General features: G+C 38.5%; 1 protein-coding gene across 1 annotated transcript in view; it reads right to left on the bottom strand.

Moving 5' to 3' along the window:
- The window catches only part of LOC140223909 (dynein beta chain, ciliary-like), a 99,530-nt gene extending 83,137 nt beyond the window's left edge, over positions 1 to 16,393 (bottom strand). Inside the window, exons 1-2 of the mRNA XM_072296413.1 lie at positions 16,237 to 16,393; positions 15,892 to 16,044 (exon numbers count right to left, since the gene is read on the bottom strand). Coding sequence (XP_072152514.1) covers positions 15,892 to 16,044; positions 16,237 to 16,393 — 310 coding nt within the window. The remainder of the gene's footprint in view (positions 1 to 15,891; positions 16,045 to 16,236) is intronic.
- Between the last annotated feature and the right edge of the window lie 456 nt (positions 16,394 to 16,849).

Here is a 16,849-nt window from a genome sequence, read left to right as displayed (position 1 = left end):
AAAAGAAAATCCTCAAAAACAATTTTTATCCCGCTTCAGCGACCCCGCAAAAATTTGCCGTCGCAGGATCACGCGAAGTTCATTTTGCAATTGGGACCTATACTATGGTTCCCTATTGCGTAATGCGAAACTCGGATTTCCCATTTTGCAATTCGGAACTATAGACAGGACGGCATAATGCTTTCTCGGCATTCTCGGCTCCTGTTCGACCGATCTTGCTGATTTTTGGTATCGGGGGGTATTTTTCGACGGGGAACTCGAATTTCTGGTCAAACTTTGAAAATTCAAAAATCCAAGATGGCGGATGTGGCCTAAAATGCTATCTCGGCTCCTGTTCGATGGATCTTGCTGATTTTTGGTATCCGGGGGTATTTTTCGACGGGGAACTCGAATTTCTGGTCCAATTTTGAAAATTCAAAAATCCAAGATGGCGGATGTGGCCTAAAATGCTATCTCGGCTCCTGTTCGATGGATCTTGCTGATTTTTGGTAACCGGGGGTATTTTTCGACGGGGAACTCGAATTTTTGGTCAAATTTTGAAAATTCAAAAATCCAAGATGGCGGATATGGCCTAAAATGCTATCTCGGCTCCTGTTCGATGGATCTTGCTGATTTTTGGTATCCGGGGGTATTTTTCGACGGGAAACTCGAATTTCTGGTCAAATTTTGAAAATTCAAAAATCAAAAATGGCGGATGTGGCCTAAAATGCTATCTCGGCTCCTGTTCGACGGATCTTGCTGATTTTTGGTAACCGAGGGTATTTTTTGACGGGAAACTCGAATTTCTGGTCAAATTTTGAAAATTCAAAAATCCAAGATGGCGGATGTGGCCTAAAATGCTATCCCGGCTCTTGTTTGATCGATCTTGCTGATTTTTGGTACCAGGAGGTACCGTAATAGCACACCTAGTCTTAGAGATGTTTTTAAAACGTGTCAATGACACTAAGCCTCATTTCTGAAATGTTTCACGTGATACTTTAAAAACCCGAATGAAGTGTCAAACACGAAGCCACTCTGTGTTCAACACATTCCCATGTCATCACATTTTATGTGTCTGTGAAACATTTGCAGATTGTGTCACCGAAATGTTTCGAATTCATTTTTTACATATTTCAATGACACAATGGGCAAAGGTCTCCGTTGGCAGTGCATTTTTGACACATTTCTGACACATTTGTAAAACAATGAGCCTTTAACTCAGATTTTCCTCTGATTTTCTAAATGTTTATGACACATTTTCGGTATAATCACTACAGTCCATGTAGTGTTAAACACGAGCCCACTCTGTGTTGAATACATCCGCATGTCACACTTCTTAACCGTAAAAAAATTTTCAGACATCTGTTTTAGCAAATGTCGTGGAGGCATTATAGCTATCAAATCAAGTGCCTGGGCGGCCTGATTACAGACTATGCTTAGGGAGAGTATGGAACTATGGGTTCACTCCATCAGTATTAAACTATCAGAGGGATTAGGAAGTCCTCACTTTAGAAAAGTATACGCAAAGCATGATGTACGGTTTCAATATTTTAGATAATCCATAACTTATAAGCTCTTATGGAGATAAATGCGATGCATACCAAGAATTTAAAACTATTTTTAACTCTGCATAATTAAATAGCCAAAAAGTAAACCTTGAGACAAAAAAATAAACCAAAATTTGGTAAAATTGGAAAATGAAACGTTAACGCTCTCTGGTAGGTTCAGTTTGATCTAGGAAAAGTTTTAGAAAGGTCTGAGAAATGTTTTCAACTTGTGTTCACCAGGTTTAAATGACAATCAAGGCACTGTTTTGTTTAACTGATATATTCCTGACACATTTCTGAAATAAATTTCCTTACCCTTATGCGTTTAAATTAATTTTATAAATGGTTATGACGTACGATCGCCGCGGATCAATTAAATGAGAGTGATACGAGTATTTCAACTAGAGAGCAATGAGGGAAATTCGTACACGAAAATCTGAAGGCGTTTCAAATACCATTCCGTCACGTTTCATACATAGATTCAACATATAGCTGTACCTTATCAGATTAAAAATACGAAATATCTGCCAGTTGTTTCTGAAACATGTTTTTGAAGGATCTTGGAAACGTTGCTAAATCGTGTCAGAAATATGTCAGGTTTATTTCTCAGAAACTTCGAACTTCCAAGAATTTCTGCAGCAACGTTTTAAATATGTTTTAGAAATGTTTCCAAAATATTTAGTTGATCTCTTTCCCAACATATCGTACACAAATCTAATATGAATCTGTGCCTGGGTCGTTAAAAAAAAAAATTGACACAATTACAAATTTTTTCCGATGGATGTCAATAAAGGTTCACTGATTTTTACATAAATTGTGGCAGAAATGTTCCGTAAATATGTTTCAATCATAGACTTAGCTGTGGCAATGGTTTTGAAATGTTTTTGAAACCTTTCTGCTATAGTTTATTGAACGGACTGCAATATTTTGACAACACATAGCTGACACAATTTTTACACATTTTTGGGGTGGGTTATTTATGCCTTTTTGAAATAAGTTTGAAACGTTTCCAACTTATTTTTAAAAAAGTTTGAATGACCGCAATTAGAAACATTTTCGATTTGTTTTCAATACGTTTCAAAGACACGGCCAACTTGCCCATTTCATGTATTCGTTTTGAAAATTTGTTGGAAACATATGTCAATGACTAATCCGAGATTGACATAATTTGAAACATTTTAAAAACATTCCATTGTGTAACTGTGCTACTAGGGATTTTGGACGGGAAACTTGAATTATGGTCAAATTTTGAAAATTTGAAAATCCGAGATGGCGGATGTGGCCTAAAATGCTATCTCGGGCTGCTCGGCCTATCGTGGTGAATCTTGGTTGTATAGGGGGTATTTCTGGCCGGGAAACTCAAATTCCTAGCCGAGTTTCGAAAAATTGAAATTTTTCAAATTTTGACATTGAGCTTGTTCAGTGAGTCAGTCTTCTGAGCTCCCATTTAAACGTGTGTCCGAGGAATGAAATATCCCCCAGGGGATACTTACTCAAGTAAGGTCATTTTCGGCCACATCCACCATCTTGGATTTTCGAATTTTCAAAATTCGATCATAAATTCGAGTTTCCCATCCAAAAATACTACCTGGTACCAAGATTCACCGCGATAGATGGAGCACGAGCCGGGATAGCATTTTAGGCCACATCCGCCATCTTGGATTTTTGAATTTTCAAAATTTGACCAGAAATTCGAGTTTCCCGTCCAAAAATACCCCCTGACCCCGAAAATCAGCATGATCGATCGAACAGGAGCCGAGATAGCATTATAGGCCACATCCTTAATCTTGGATTTTCGAATTCTCAAAATTTCACGATTCACGGGTTTGTTGACCTATTCAAGGGTTTATCGATCAATTCACGGATTTTTCGAACGAATCACGGGGTTGTCAATCGATTCACGGATTTGCGGATCGATTCGCTGGTTTTTGATCGATTCACGGTCGTCAATCGAATCAGTGCCGATCAAATCACGTCAATCGGTTCATGTTCTAACTTTTCGATCGATTCATGTCGGTCATGTCGGAATCATGACACTGGTTTTTCAATAATTTGTCGATCGAGTCGGTGTTGATCGATTCATGCTTTCATTTTTTGATCGATTCATGCCAATCAAATCTATAAGCCCTCCCGTCCAAATTGCATGTTAATATTTGCCACCATTCTCGAAATATTAGCAAGTCGGTAGGTATCCATATTTTTGGCACACCCTGTTTTTTGTAGAATATCTTTCCGCAGGGACAATGCACCTCCCCCCTTCCTCGTATGATGGAAGGAAGGGGTGTTTTTTCTGTTGGGGTTAACCCTCCAGTTTGTAATAGTGACACCAGGGTCGTCTCCCCTATGCAGTCAGTGCTAAAACAATCTATAGTTCCTAATTGCAAAATGAGCTTCCCCGGATTCTTCATTTTGCAATAAGGAACTATAGCCTTTTTTTGTAATTATTGGCAACAGTGTGATGTTTTTGACGAATCTGTCAACACAGGGTGTTAAAGGAACTCCATAGCTATAAAATGAACCATCAAACCGCAACATTGATCGTTTTGATGAAAAACGCCAATGGTTTTTGCAAAAGTTGCTCTCCTGAAAACCTACCGTTCTGCCTATAGTTCCGAATTGCAAAATGCTATCCATTTTATCGATCATGATTTCTTCCTTGCGATACTGAGAAGAGAATGCATACTATTTATACGTAATCCTTACTATCGATCCAACTATTGTGACTCGCGTCCAGACCCGCACTCACTAGTCGAGTAGCAGCTATTCGGTTTGTTTATACAATGAAATGAGATTTTTGGTGCACAAATGTGTTAGAGCCCACTTACAAAAACCACTCATAAAACACCGATAAAACGCGGGTTTACCACGCAATTCATATTTGAAAGTTTTCAGAATCGCTTCTAACGTACGCATGCACTCGTAGTCACACACATGGCTGCGCCTGCTGTGATAAATCAGGTCCACTCGTAAATATATTGACTCAACAAGTTGGTTGTTGAGACTTTTTTCCATCTCAAATGGAATTTCATACAAACTCATGAACAAACAATCTTCGAAACTCAAAAACCTAATTGCACATTCGGATAATGGAAGGGCAGACATTTTATTTTAGGTTATATACAGGTCAGCGTATGCTACTACTTTTACAACTAGAATATTTACTTTGATCTAAATTACGACTTCACAGTTTGTCCGAGTGTAAACGAATCTGGTGATTAAGAAATACTACTATGTTTACTTTGATCTAAATTACGACTACACAGTTCGTCCGAGTGTAACCGAATCTGGTGATTAAGAAATACTACTAAATTTACTTTGATCTAAATTATGACCGAGTGTAACCGAGTTTGGTGGTGAACGAATACTACTACTATATTTACTCTGAGGTAAATTATGACTTTACAGTTTCTTTTCGCTCGGTATGAAAACTGTAGATTTGTCTCCGACCGAAAGTTCGTCGGTCTCAGTTTTGATGACATTAGAAAACCTCGAGCTTAAAATAGTATTCACTTGTTCACGCTGAAATCTTTTCAATGAACAGAATCTTACAAACGTAAAGGTAGTGTAGATTTTCTGTTGTGACAAACTCAGAAAACTTAGAGCTTAAAATAGTATCAGTTGTTCGTTATGAAATTTTCTCAAGGAACAGAATCTAGCAAACGTAAAGATAGTGTAGATTCCCTTTTCTGACCGACTCGGAAGACTTTGAGCTTAAAATAGTATTTTTATCATGGCTGCTCAAGAACAAGCAAAACAGAATGTTGAAACTTTCATCCAATGTGATATTTGTGATCAATTTTATAAGCAAGGTGAAAAGCACCAACACTGCACAGAACAAATTAAGAAGAAGGAGGGTATCAACGATGAAACGCATATTAAACAGGAGCACAACGCGCTCATCCATTGTGATCTTTGTGATGAGTTTTATGCGGAGGGAGAAAATCATGAGCAATCTCCCGAACATATTGAAAAGATCTCCACCATGAAGGACACCTCATCATCTGCCGATGACAACAACGACGAGAATCAAGAATATTGTGACACGTGCAAGATCTCATACCATAAAAGAGAAAAATATGAAGAATCTGCAAGTCACATAAGAAATTTGTTTGAGACTAAAGTATCGATTTTTCAAGTCGAGACTGCTTGTCAAAGCAGGTTGAAAACATTTTTCATCACAAACCTCCAACCGGAGATTCTCATCATCGATGACTACCTACTAACAGTTAAAGACCTCGCGATTGAAAAAATTAAAGAAGAACTTACCGGCGAGGCATTGAAGGTTAATATACTAGTTTACGCTGAATACGAGAAAGCTGACGATAAGGACAAGGAATGAATGCAGTTGAAAAAGTTTAAGACTAAAAACGACTAAAAGGTTCGCGTCAACGGATCTGGACGAGTATTCTGAAAATTTCAGGGCCAAGATCAATAAAGAGTCATTCGATTTTCACTTGAACGGATCCGGGGGGGTGCTGAAGAAGATACAGGGTATGGAGCTACGTGTAAACCGCTATTACGCTTTACATCGAGGAGGAACATTCGTTAAGCTTCCATTTCGAAAGAACAATGTTGTCAATGTAAATAACGGTGAATCAAACGATTGTTTCCGATACGCAATGTTGGGAAAGTTTCTCCCGAGGGATGCGCAGCATAAATTTCGTATGGAAAAATATGTAGATCCGTTCAATCGTTACAATTCCTCGGACGTTCGATTCCCCACGAGCAAAGATGACATTGTCAAATTCGAGAAAAGGAACAACGTATCGGTTTCGGTATTTGAGTTCCGTGAGAGTTTGGTGTCCAATAAGAGAAAGTATACAGTTTACCCAATTAAAGTTGCCGACCCGGAAAGAGAGGACCACACCGACCTATTTTGCCTCTTTAGCCCCGTACCTTTAAGTCACCATTATTGCTGGATCAGTAACTTTGAACAACTTGTACGTAAACAATTGACAAAAAATGCAAATCGTATTAACATCTGCAAGAAATGCTTTACACATGAGAACTCAATGGAGCAATTGAGTCAACATAGAGTTCTTTGCTCTCAAGTCAGCAAAGACGCATACCTACCTTCATTTTCCAACGAGCGATACCTCAAATTCGAAAATCACCATAAGGAAATAAAACATAATTATGTAATTTATGCAGACTTTGAAGCTTACTTAGAACAAACTCATGGTGACTCGGAGCATCCAGCGTCTGCATATGGACGACACATCTCAAATTCTTACGCTTACCTCCTCGTCACGGACGATCCCGAATTTAAAATGTCGGAACCAAAACTGTACCGTGGTGAGGAGGCACATATCAAATTTCTGGACGATATAAGTACTCTGGTAGAAAGAATTAGTAGGAGTTACAATGACAAAGAGGGTAAAATGATAATGTCACATGAAGATCGGGCCACATTTGAAGCGGAAAATAGGTGTGGACATTGCGAGGTGCATTTCTCATAGCCAGGTGTCGTAAAGGTAAGGGATCATGACCATCAAAAGAGAGCGAGGGGAAAACAAGGTCCAATTATCGAAAAGTCTTAGGTTCAAAATGCAATCTTATTTTCCGACATGAAAAATATGTTAGAGTCTTCCTGCAAAATGGTAGTAGGTATGATTCCACGAGGGAGTGCTGGCTCTGGACAAGTATCCTCATCGCGTCGAAATAATACCACAAACGGAGGAAAATTACATCAGCATGATGGTCCATCTGGGTAACAGGTTTTCGATCAAGTTCATCGACTCGTTCCGTTTCCTCCCCGCATCTTTGGATAAACTGGTTCAGACGATCCCGCGCGAATCTTTCGTTCGCACGAGGAAGCTCACTCGCACAGACAATGAGTTCGACATGGTTTGTCGAAAAGCTCCGTTCCCGTACGAATACGTTGACAATCCGGCCAAGCTGAACGAGACGCGTCCACCACCACGAGAGGGTTTCTTCAACACCCTGACTCAAACGCATATCTCCGAAGAGGAATACGAACGGTTTCTCCAAGTGTGGCAAACTTCCAATTTCCGTAATCTCGGTGAGTATTCAGATTTCTACTTGCGACTGGATGTGTGTCTCCTCAGCGATGTGTTCGAGGAGTTCCGACTCTTTGGAATGAAAAACTATGGTTTGGACTGTGCCAACTACTTAACGCTACCCGGTTTCGCTTTCGACGCCTTCTTAAAAATAACCAAAGCGAAAATCCAACTCTTCAATGATATGGCTATGGTATTCATGATTATGAGCTAAATTCGAGGCAGGATAACACAGGTGGTGAAACGGCACGCTCTCGCAAACAATCCTTTCATACCGGATCAATCTGATCCTAAAATACCACTCAGCTATTTACAGTACTTAGATAAGACGGAACTGTTCGCCCATACCATGAGCAAGCATCTGCCCTACGATAACTACACTTGGGTCCCGGAAGGAGAAGAGTTGGTAAAACTGGCGAAAACTATTATCAACCATCCCAACGACGCTCCTTCCGGGTATATATTGGATGTAGATATTGAAAATCCAGAACACCTCAACAACCTGCACAAGGACCTTCTATTCTTGTGCAGGAACGAAATACCACCATCGGGAGCGAGGAAATCAACGAAACTATTGACGACTATGGCTAATAAATACAACTATGCGATACATTATGTTACGCTTAAAGAAGCGCTCGGTCAAGGATTAAAACTCCTGCGCGTCAACCGGGCCATCAAATTCCGTCAGGCTCCTTTCTTGGTACCCTTCATCGAGCTGAACGCCTGGTTGAGACGGGACGCTACGAATCCGTTCCACCAAACGCTCCTGAAATTATGCAGTAACGCTTGCTACGGTAAATTTATTGAAAGCCCGTCAAAGAGAAAGAATATAAAATTAGGTACAAACAGCAGACAGATACTGAAAGCCATTGCACGCACGGGTCGATTTCATAGATCGCACAATTTTCGCAGGAGAATTGGTAGCCATACACTTAAAAAGAACAGAGGTTATAATAGACAGACCCATGTTACCTGGTTTTTCAATATTAGATCTAAGTGAAGTGCATATGTATCAATTTTACTATAATCACATGCTCAAGAAGTACGATCCCGACCAAGTTCAACTTCTCTATATGGATACGGACTCGTTCATTTACGAGTTGACTACACCGAACGTCTACGATGATATGATGTCAGACCTACACATGTACGACACCTCCAACTTCCCAGAAGGACATCAATATCGCAGCGCGACGAACATACCCAAACGAAGGTAGTATAAATCCCGTTATATTATTGAAAAGGAATTGACTCGATATAAATGCAATTACATTAAATATGTCTTGATTTTGTTATTATAAACGTCTTTCCATGGAAAGAAGTTCAACCATGTCGTTGCTTTAATTGAAAGTAAGCAATCTACATCCCGAAAATCTACTGATTTGCCGTAAAAAATTGCAGAAACTTGATATACCAGGTCGATGCACCCACTCGTTGAATTTACCATCCAATTTCGTGAGTACAAATGTGTGAAAATCAATATGCTAAAGTCATTTTCGGTGCATTTATTTTTCATGTAAAAATAATAAATTTAATCAGAAAAAACCCTCAATTTTCCGTATAAAATCGAAAAAATCAAAATATGTCGACTCCTCGACGTGAAAATAGATTCTCCTTGTGTAAATACGAATGTATCGATATGCTGAACAGAAACTATGTGTGGACACAGTCAGAAGCCCGCGGCATTATTAATTCAACAGAAAAACTGTAAAGATTGGATCGGATTTTAGCCGCTTTGCCCGCCTCTCCTCGTTACTTACAACAAACCGTTCTTATACTCATCTCAAAATTTTTCTCAGAGCTTTGGGTTATTATCAGCTTCCATTTAAACTCCGGTTCGATGGCCGAATCGGCGGCCAAAAAAGCAAGCCACTGTTGAAGGGTTCTATGAGAAATTCGTGATATTATAGGCTCTCAGGAAATCACCCCATGGCTAAAATTGGTGGTATAAATGTTTAATTGCTTAAAATAATCGTATTCAAGAAACTAAGGCATTAAACTATTGAGTCAGTTTCTTTTTTATAGCCCCAGAATGCTTTTAAAGCGCCTTTACGTTCCAAAATCTCGACGGAATTTTTTTTTTTTTTGGGGGGGGGGCTTAAACGATTCAAGAGACACTGTAGTTAAAATATAAAGATTTTTCGATTTGGACGTATAAAAAATGTTTCACTCGTTCAGGCACACCTTGTATTGTATGGATTGCTGCTGTTATTCGACCCTTGTCTTCAGGTCAAAATTCTTACAAAGAAGCCCCTTGCAAGAGGCAAATTTTTTGTAATTTCTCCCAGTTTTTTCAGCGTTAGGTATATAAATGAATTGCTCGTCAAATTCTGAGGTCAATTATATTTAATTGAAATTTATAAATTTCTTTTTTTCCCCTTTATTTTATTTTCTGTGTGGAGAAGTTTTGTTGATTTCTTCGGATTTCGAATACTGTAACTTCTCTTCTATTCAGCTGATTTTTATGAATGAGGTCTCTTTTTATTTGTGTTTTAACGGAGATTAAGGAATAAATTGCTAAATACACGCGAAACAATTTTTTTTGAAAATTGGATGAATCCTAGCGTGACGGTGAAATGGTTAATCAAGCGTAAGTAATTGGGCAAGGGGCTGAGGATCCCGGCCGCGCTTTGCGACCCTCATTAGCAATTGTTCGTCGAGACGCCGACGCAGTGATCAGGAGCGTGGGGAAGAGAGTGCTAAGGGGATTCCTGTATAATCCACGTTTATCAAATGGTCTAATGAGTCTCGAGGCTCATCACGGATTGCACTTACAGCTAGGGGCTATCAGATCAATGGTACCAATTGTTGAAAACCATAACAGTGGTGTGGAGATCTGTCAATGCAACGTTTTGAACAAAACGGAGTGAGTGAAACTCTCATTCAAGGAGTGCCGAACTCGTCAGCTATCCTCGAATCAGTTCGCTTGCTTCCGCATATAATCGCATATTTTAAATCAGCGCTGAGTACACCGAAAAAAATGAGGAAGCTCCTATGTCAAATCACGCTATGTTGGGATGACATTTGAATTTTTTGCTAAGATTACACAGGTGCCTGTTAAGATAGCAACCTCTGAATGTAAATTTCGCAAGTGATTAGTATGCCAATTTAACATTCTGCATGAAATGTTATTGTAACATCCTGAATTCTCAAGTTACATCTAAACCACATGCTTCGGTAACATAATCAGAGCATGCTCTTTTTACATCTTGCGGTATGCATTCACAACTTACCTGGCTGGAAAGGTTGCATTCTTTGAGAATATGTTAAATTGGCATCCTCTCAGCTGCTGTCGGGACATTCTGCAAGGTATGTTGTTCGGCGGGGGGGTGGGGAGTGCATGGCGGCAAATTCTGATGTTCTTTTTTTGAAAAAAAATTTTGGATTCAGAAAATAAAAAAAAATTACAGACAAGAAAAGGCGGCAAAATCTCTCATTTCCCGAAAATAAAAATAGGTAGCGGACGGCAGAATGAATGACACAGGCAGCCCATGAGTGGCAAAAAGGTAAATCCGGCTCCGACCTTCAGTGGAGAAATGCGACTTTTTAATGCTAGGAAGATCTGTTACCAGCTTTTCTGTTTTTTATTATTTTTATTTTTTTTATTTTTTTTCTTTTTAACTCGGAAGAAGGAACGATTCCGGTAAAAGTATCACTGACGGGCCACAGCCCAAAGTCAGTAATACACACTATCTTGCTGGAATAAAAAGTGAATTTTATTTTAAAGTAAAATTAAAGAGATTAATAAACAAAATTAAATTTTAAAAATTAAACAAATTAATCCATATTAAGAAACGACCTGACAATACTTGACGTTCTTATGACGACGGACTTCTGCATTGAATGAAGCAGGTAACTCTCTATTCCAAGGTCTCGAAGATGTTTAACTAAACTTGTATAACTACTACTTTTATACGTTTATACTTTTTTTTATTATTATTATTATTATTTTTTGTATTACCTATTTTTCTTATGGGAGAACACATGACACATGTTCCTATTGTGCTAATATCTTTTCACGAGTTTAGGTGATGCAAAAATTCATAATAACCTTTTCGAAAGGAGATAAAATTTTACGTAAAAAAACTACCTAGTATAAATTACAGAGACATTTATACATCGTCTGATAATTGAGGTAATGAGAGCAAGATTCAAACGCACCTTTTTCTTTTTCAGGGAAAAAAATAAAATTTAAAAGCTCACAATTTTGAGATTTGGCTATGCTCGTAAAATAAAGCTCACACATCGCAAAACAGTAAGGCTAATGATTTTTCCTCAATAAGACCTTAATTCACTGTCACATTTTAAGTAGGTAGAGAATAAATTAGGGGGCTTATGGACCTTTAATGAGTCATGAAATTCCTTTTCATGTTTAAAACAAGACTGTGAGATCCTGGCAGAGAAGATCATAAATTGCTCATCCTAAAAATTTAACTACAATTTGGGAGACTATTCGCTAAATGTAGAAAATCATGTAAACTTTTGTTATAAAAGTGTTACATTAGTGTACTTAGTAAAAGTTCATGCTGTAGTGTGCATCTCTCAAACACAACTTTCTTAAGGAACGCGAATAATATTTTCTGTGCCCAAGAACTGCACGATCAATTATTTGCATGTGTAAATATGTGATTTCCGTGCCATGCAGCAGGTAAACCATGTAAGCTAGTTTCTTGACAGAGCACGGAAACTAGATTCAAGGAAAGCATGGGCACGGAAACCAGCTTCAGAGAAATCATGGTCACCGAAAATTTTCGGTCCCAAAATTCCGCGGGTCTGATTTCCTTTGAAAAATTCCACGGAAATGTCACGTAACATTTTGACCATGAGTACTCATAGTGAAACTTGAAAAAAATAATCTCTTAGCGGGATTATTTAAAATTTATGTTGTCAAATGCGCTGGAATTCATCAATTGACACCTCCTTCTCATTGATGTTTACATATCTATTTTTGTTTATATATTTTACAAGATTTCTTAAAAAAAATGGATGAACTTTTGCTACAAGAAAATTGATTTTTTTTTCTGTGCAGCAACCTGTGCTTGTTATTCCGAAAAGTCACTCTCGTGGCAATGACTCTTTGAAAACATTTGAAAAAAACTTGTAAATCTTAAAAGAGACTAGACTTTTTGAAAAACTGTCAAAATTTGTATTTCAGGAGACCTTTTCTGCTTATTATTCAAAGTAAAGTTAAATTAAATATAACTCTTTAATAGTGTTAAAAAAAAAAAACTTCTTAAAATATAAATTATGGTTTTTCAATGCTAAAAATGTTAAAAAACTTGGAAGTCAATTTCTTCATAGAGTTAAACTTTGCTTCACAAAATGAGCAAACAAGGTCTCCTAGAATGAAAATTTTAACAATTTTTTTCAGAGTTTTCTTTAAAAATTCCTTTTTCAAATGTCATTGCTACTTACCAGGGCTTCAACCGACTGTTACAGCAACACATCACACGGAGAAAAAACTTCGTGCGTGGGACCCGAAGTTGAGGTCATATGGATCTCTGAAGTTTTCGGATCACGTTTCTAAAAACTTGAGGTCCAGCTGCCGAAGTTTGGGTCAGACATCTGAAGTACTTCGATATATACCGAAGGGTTCAGGTCACACACCTGAAGTACTCCGGTACATACCGAAGTGCCTCGATGTCTGACTCGAACTTCGGCAGCTCGACCTCAAGTTTTCGGGTGCGTGATCAGAAAACTTCAGAGATCTATAAGACCTCAACTGTGGGTCCCATGCACGAGGTTTTTTTTCCGTGTAGCATGCTATCAGAGCAAAAAGTGGAGTTGTCGCCGTTGCAAAATATTAAACTGTCATCCGAGCAACTCGTGTGCATGTAATCACGACAACGTGGTGCCTGCAATGTTGACAGATACCAAAATGCTAAAAAAGCATGCCGAATGCACTATCAGCAATCTGAAGGATGTAAACCGACCATCGCGGGTTGCTTTGAAAGCATGGCTCGTGTGCAATGTTTGCAAGCGGCAAATGCTTTGTCATCATACTGACAGGATGTAATGCCAGCATCTCTCCCAACCAGACACATTTTCAGCATACTGAGAATGTCAAATTAACATGGGCCTGTGCTACCATAGCATACTATTTTTTTCGGTGATTCTCAGGCTTTTTTAAAAAAACGAAGTAACGTAGACTCTTGGTATTCATAACACATAAACTAGAAAGCCCCAGAATGAGAAACAACTTTAAATCATAATTATTGACGGATAAATTAACTTTATACATGCTTTGGAAAATATCAGAAGTTCGCGGTAGTCACTTTTCGGTAAGGAACTAAGGGACTCGGTTATTGTATCGAGCAGGGTTCGAAACGATCGCAAAGGTGGTATACTACGTATACGCGCCAATTAGTTCAATTTTGCACTATCTGGCAACACTGTAAAATTTAATGTTGCCAAATTTCACAGATAAATAAATCATTTATTTGTCTGCACCGTCCAGCAACGCTGTTTCATAACCTATAAGATGAAGGCGCAACATTCATCATTGCATAACCCGGAGATTGAAGGGGCTACAAAGACCATTACATAACCCGCAAATTGAAGGGCAACATACACCATTGCATAGCCTGCAGATTGAATGGGTAGTTTACACCATTAGATAACCCGCAGATTGAAGGGGTAACATACGCCATATTCATGGAAAGAAATAAAATGTTGATTTAGCATTTATAATCCTGGAAAAATGTGCGAGATGTTTCAAATGCTCATTTTACATTAAGAAATGCTAACTTTACTTTTGAATAGGTATGTTCATTTAACCGTCGCCGTAGTTAAGTTCGCATGTTTTAAGTGTAAAAACAGCATTTGAAATTTATCGCACATTCTTATAACATTATAAATGCTAAATCAACATTTAATTTTTTTCCGTTTTGCATATCCAGCGAATTGAAGGGGCTGTACATGCAATACCTCGTATGCATTACCCGGAAAATGAAGGGGTAACTAACGTCCCAAAGATATTTAGCATTTTTTTACTGGCTTAAAGTCGCAATTTTAGCCCTACTGACGTTATTTGGTGTCACGATACACTATTTCGGGGTACGATACCCAGTCTAGAAAATCTACAAAGTATCGTAATGGTGCCTTTAAGGGATGACTTTTTTAGCGCTAGGCGGAAAACCCACTACCACTGAGGTGCCAACAGTAGGTATACATGTCACATGTAATATCTGAATACTAGGTACTTCAGGCCAAATGTAAATTCACTTAGGTGATTCAGTGCCTCGATGTTCACGTAAACTCTAACTGTTCTCCGCGCGCGTTCACAATTTCTTCAGAAGAATTCACTTAAAAAACGTATGAATATTGCATTGCTATTACACGCAGTCGATAACTTGACGCAAACAAAACGGACCAGGGAAAAGGTGCGGAATTTGTATGGTTGCCCGAAAACACGAAGCCAGTTTCTGACACGAGTACTGGTCATTGATTTTTACGCGACCAAGATTTCCTTGTTCACATAATTTCTCCAGATAAAACCAATAGATTACCGTAGATGGTGTTTGCTTCCTCATCCAGTGGAAGCGTCTCACCTAGAGGAGATTTTCCGGTTAGCGGTTAAGAAGTCATCCTGTAAAGGCACCTTAACTGTAGGAAGGTTTCCGGTTAGCGGTTAAAAAGTTATTCATTAAAGGCATAACTTAGCGATACATAGATGTATTTCTGGTCAGGGTACCCGGTGCCGTACCGCCAAATAACGTTTTTATCCGACGGTATTGTACCGCTGAATATTGTTTATTCGTCGGTGCCGTACCACCGAATGACGCCATTCAAAATTACAATGGTTCAAACACAAAATTACGGTCGTCTGTCATATATGTATACTAATAAATCTCTTTATTCCGATTTCTCTCTCTCTCTCCCTTAACCATGAAGACGTCATAAACATAACTTTCCGATGACGATGACGATAAGACCATTTTAGTCCATTATTCGTAGGGGTCAGATTCGTCGTCAGATTCTGTAAACTTGAAGTATGTATGCAAGGGTTTCAGGCAAAATTTACAGGGTAATCATCACGGTGGTTACTAGGAAAGATCATTTCCAGATGTTAAAGTCTGCAACGCAATCGAGAATGATTATGTTATAGGCCCACTTGAATAATCATAAAGTGTTAGGTATCTACCTTGCGTCATGTGCTAAGTTCTAAAATTAAGTTCAATCGTGCAGCTAATAGGTTTATATGGATGTTTTTTTTAAAAAAAAAAAACTGGAAAAAAATAAATAATAAATAAATAATGAATTAATTTTTACTTGGAAAATAAAAACAGCTCCAACTGAGGTGAGAAATGAACTGGAATCCAAGGGAGTAAAATAAAACTACTTACCAGCGACTACACCTTTGAATAAAGACTTGAAACAAGGTAGGTATGCGCTGTTTGTTAGTTGCAGGATGGAAGTCATTGTCTTGATTCGAGGATCTTTTAATTGGGAGTATATGTTTTCTAAATTATGCAGTCTTTTACTCCACAACCTAAATTCTGAGGACAGTTAAGAGTACTCAATATAATCCTGGATCATGGATACCTATATTTGACCTTTGCAGAGGCTGTAGTGAAGATGAGTGCATACTCTGTCGTGTCTCTCAATATAGTCCTTTTGAGCTAGGATTGGGCAACCTGATGTTATGTGCTCAATGGTTTCCTAGAACTGATGGCACATTCTACACTTACCGTTCACAAGTTGCTTGTGGATTTTCCTCTCCCGGTACCTGGTGTTTAAGGCTTGATCTTGCGCCGCTACAATCAGGCTCTCTGTTTCTGCTTTTAGCACACCCTTACTAAGCCACATGGTTGAGAGGTCACTTTCAATAGAGTCATCTTCTAGCATCAGTAGATACTGTCAGTGCATGCTCTTCCATTTCCATTAGGATATATACTACTACCAATATACTATTAAAACACCACCATCCCCGGTCATCTGAGGATAGTAACCTCTAGGCAGACGTCTTTCCGTCAACCTCCCTGCCCTTGCTCCTAAAAAAGGTATTCTATGCTGCGACGAGTCACTCCCCCAGTGGGAGTAAGGTTACCAACAACCGGCCATCCAATCTAAAAGCAGCCCTCATACCCAGGAGCAGTGATAATAATAATAATAATAATAATAATAATAATAATAATAATAATAATAATAATAATAATAGAGCCTAATTGTAGCGGCACAGGATCAAGCCTTAAACACAAGGTACCGAGAGAGGAAAATCCACAAGAAACATATGAATAGCAAATGCAGAATCTGCCATCAGTTCGAAGAAACCATTGAGCACATAACATCAGGTTGCCCAAT

The sequence above is a fragment of the Bemisia tabaci genome, chromosome 2, assembly GCF_918797505.1.
Source record: "Bemisia tabaci chromosome 2, PGI_BMITA_v3".
Lineage (NCBI taxonomy): Eukaryota > Metazoa > Arthropoda > Insecta > Hemiptera > Aleyrodidae > Bemisia > Bemisia tabaci.
This window is presented reverse-complemented; position numbering and strand designations above follow the sequence as displayed.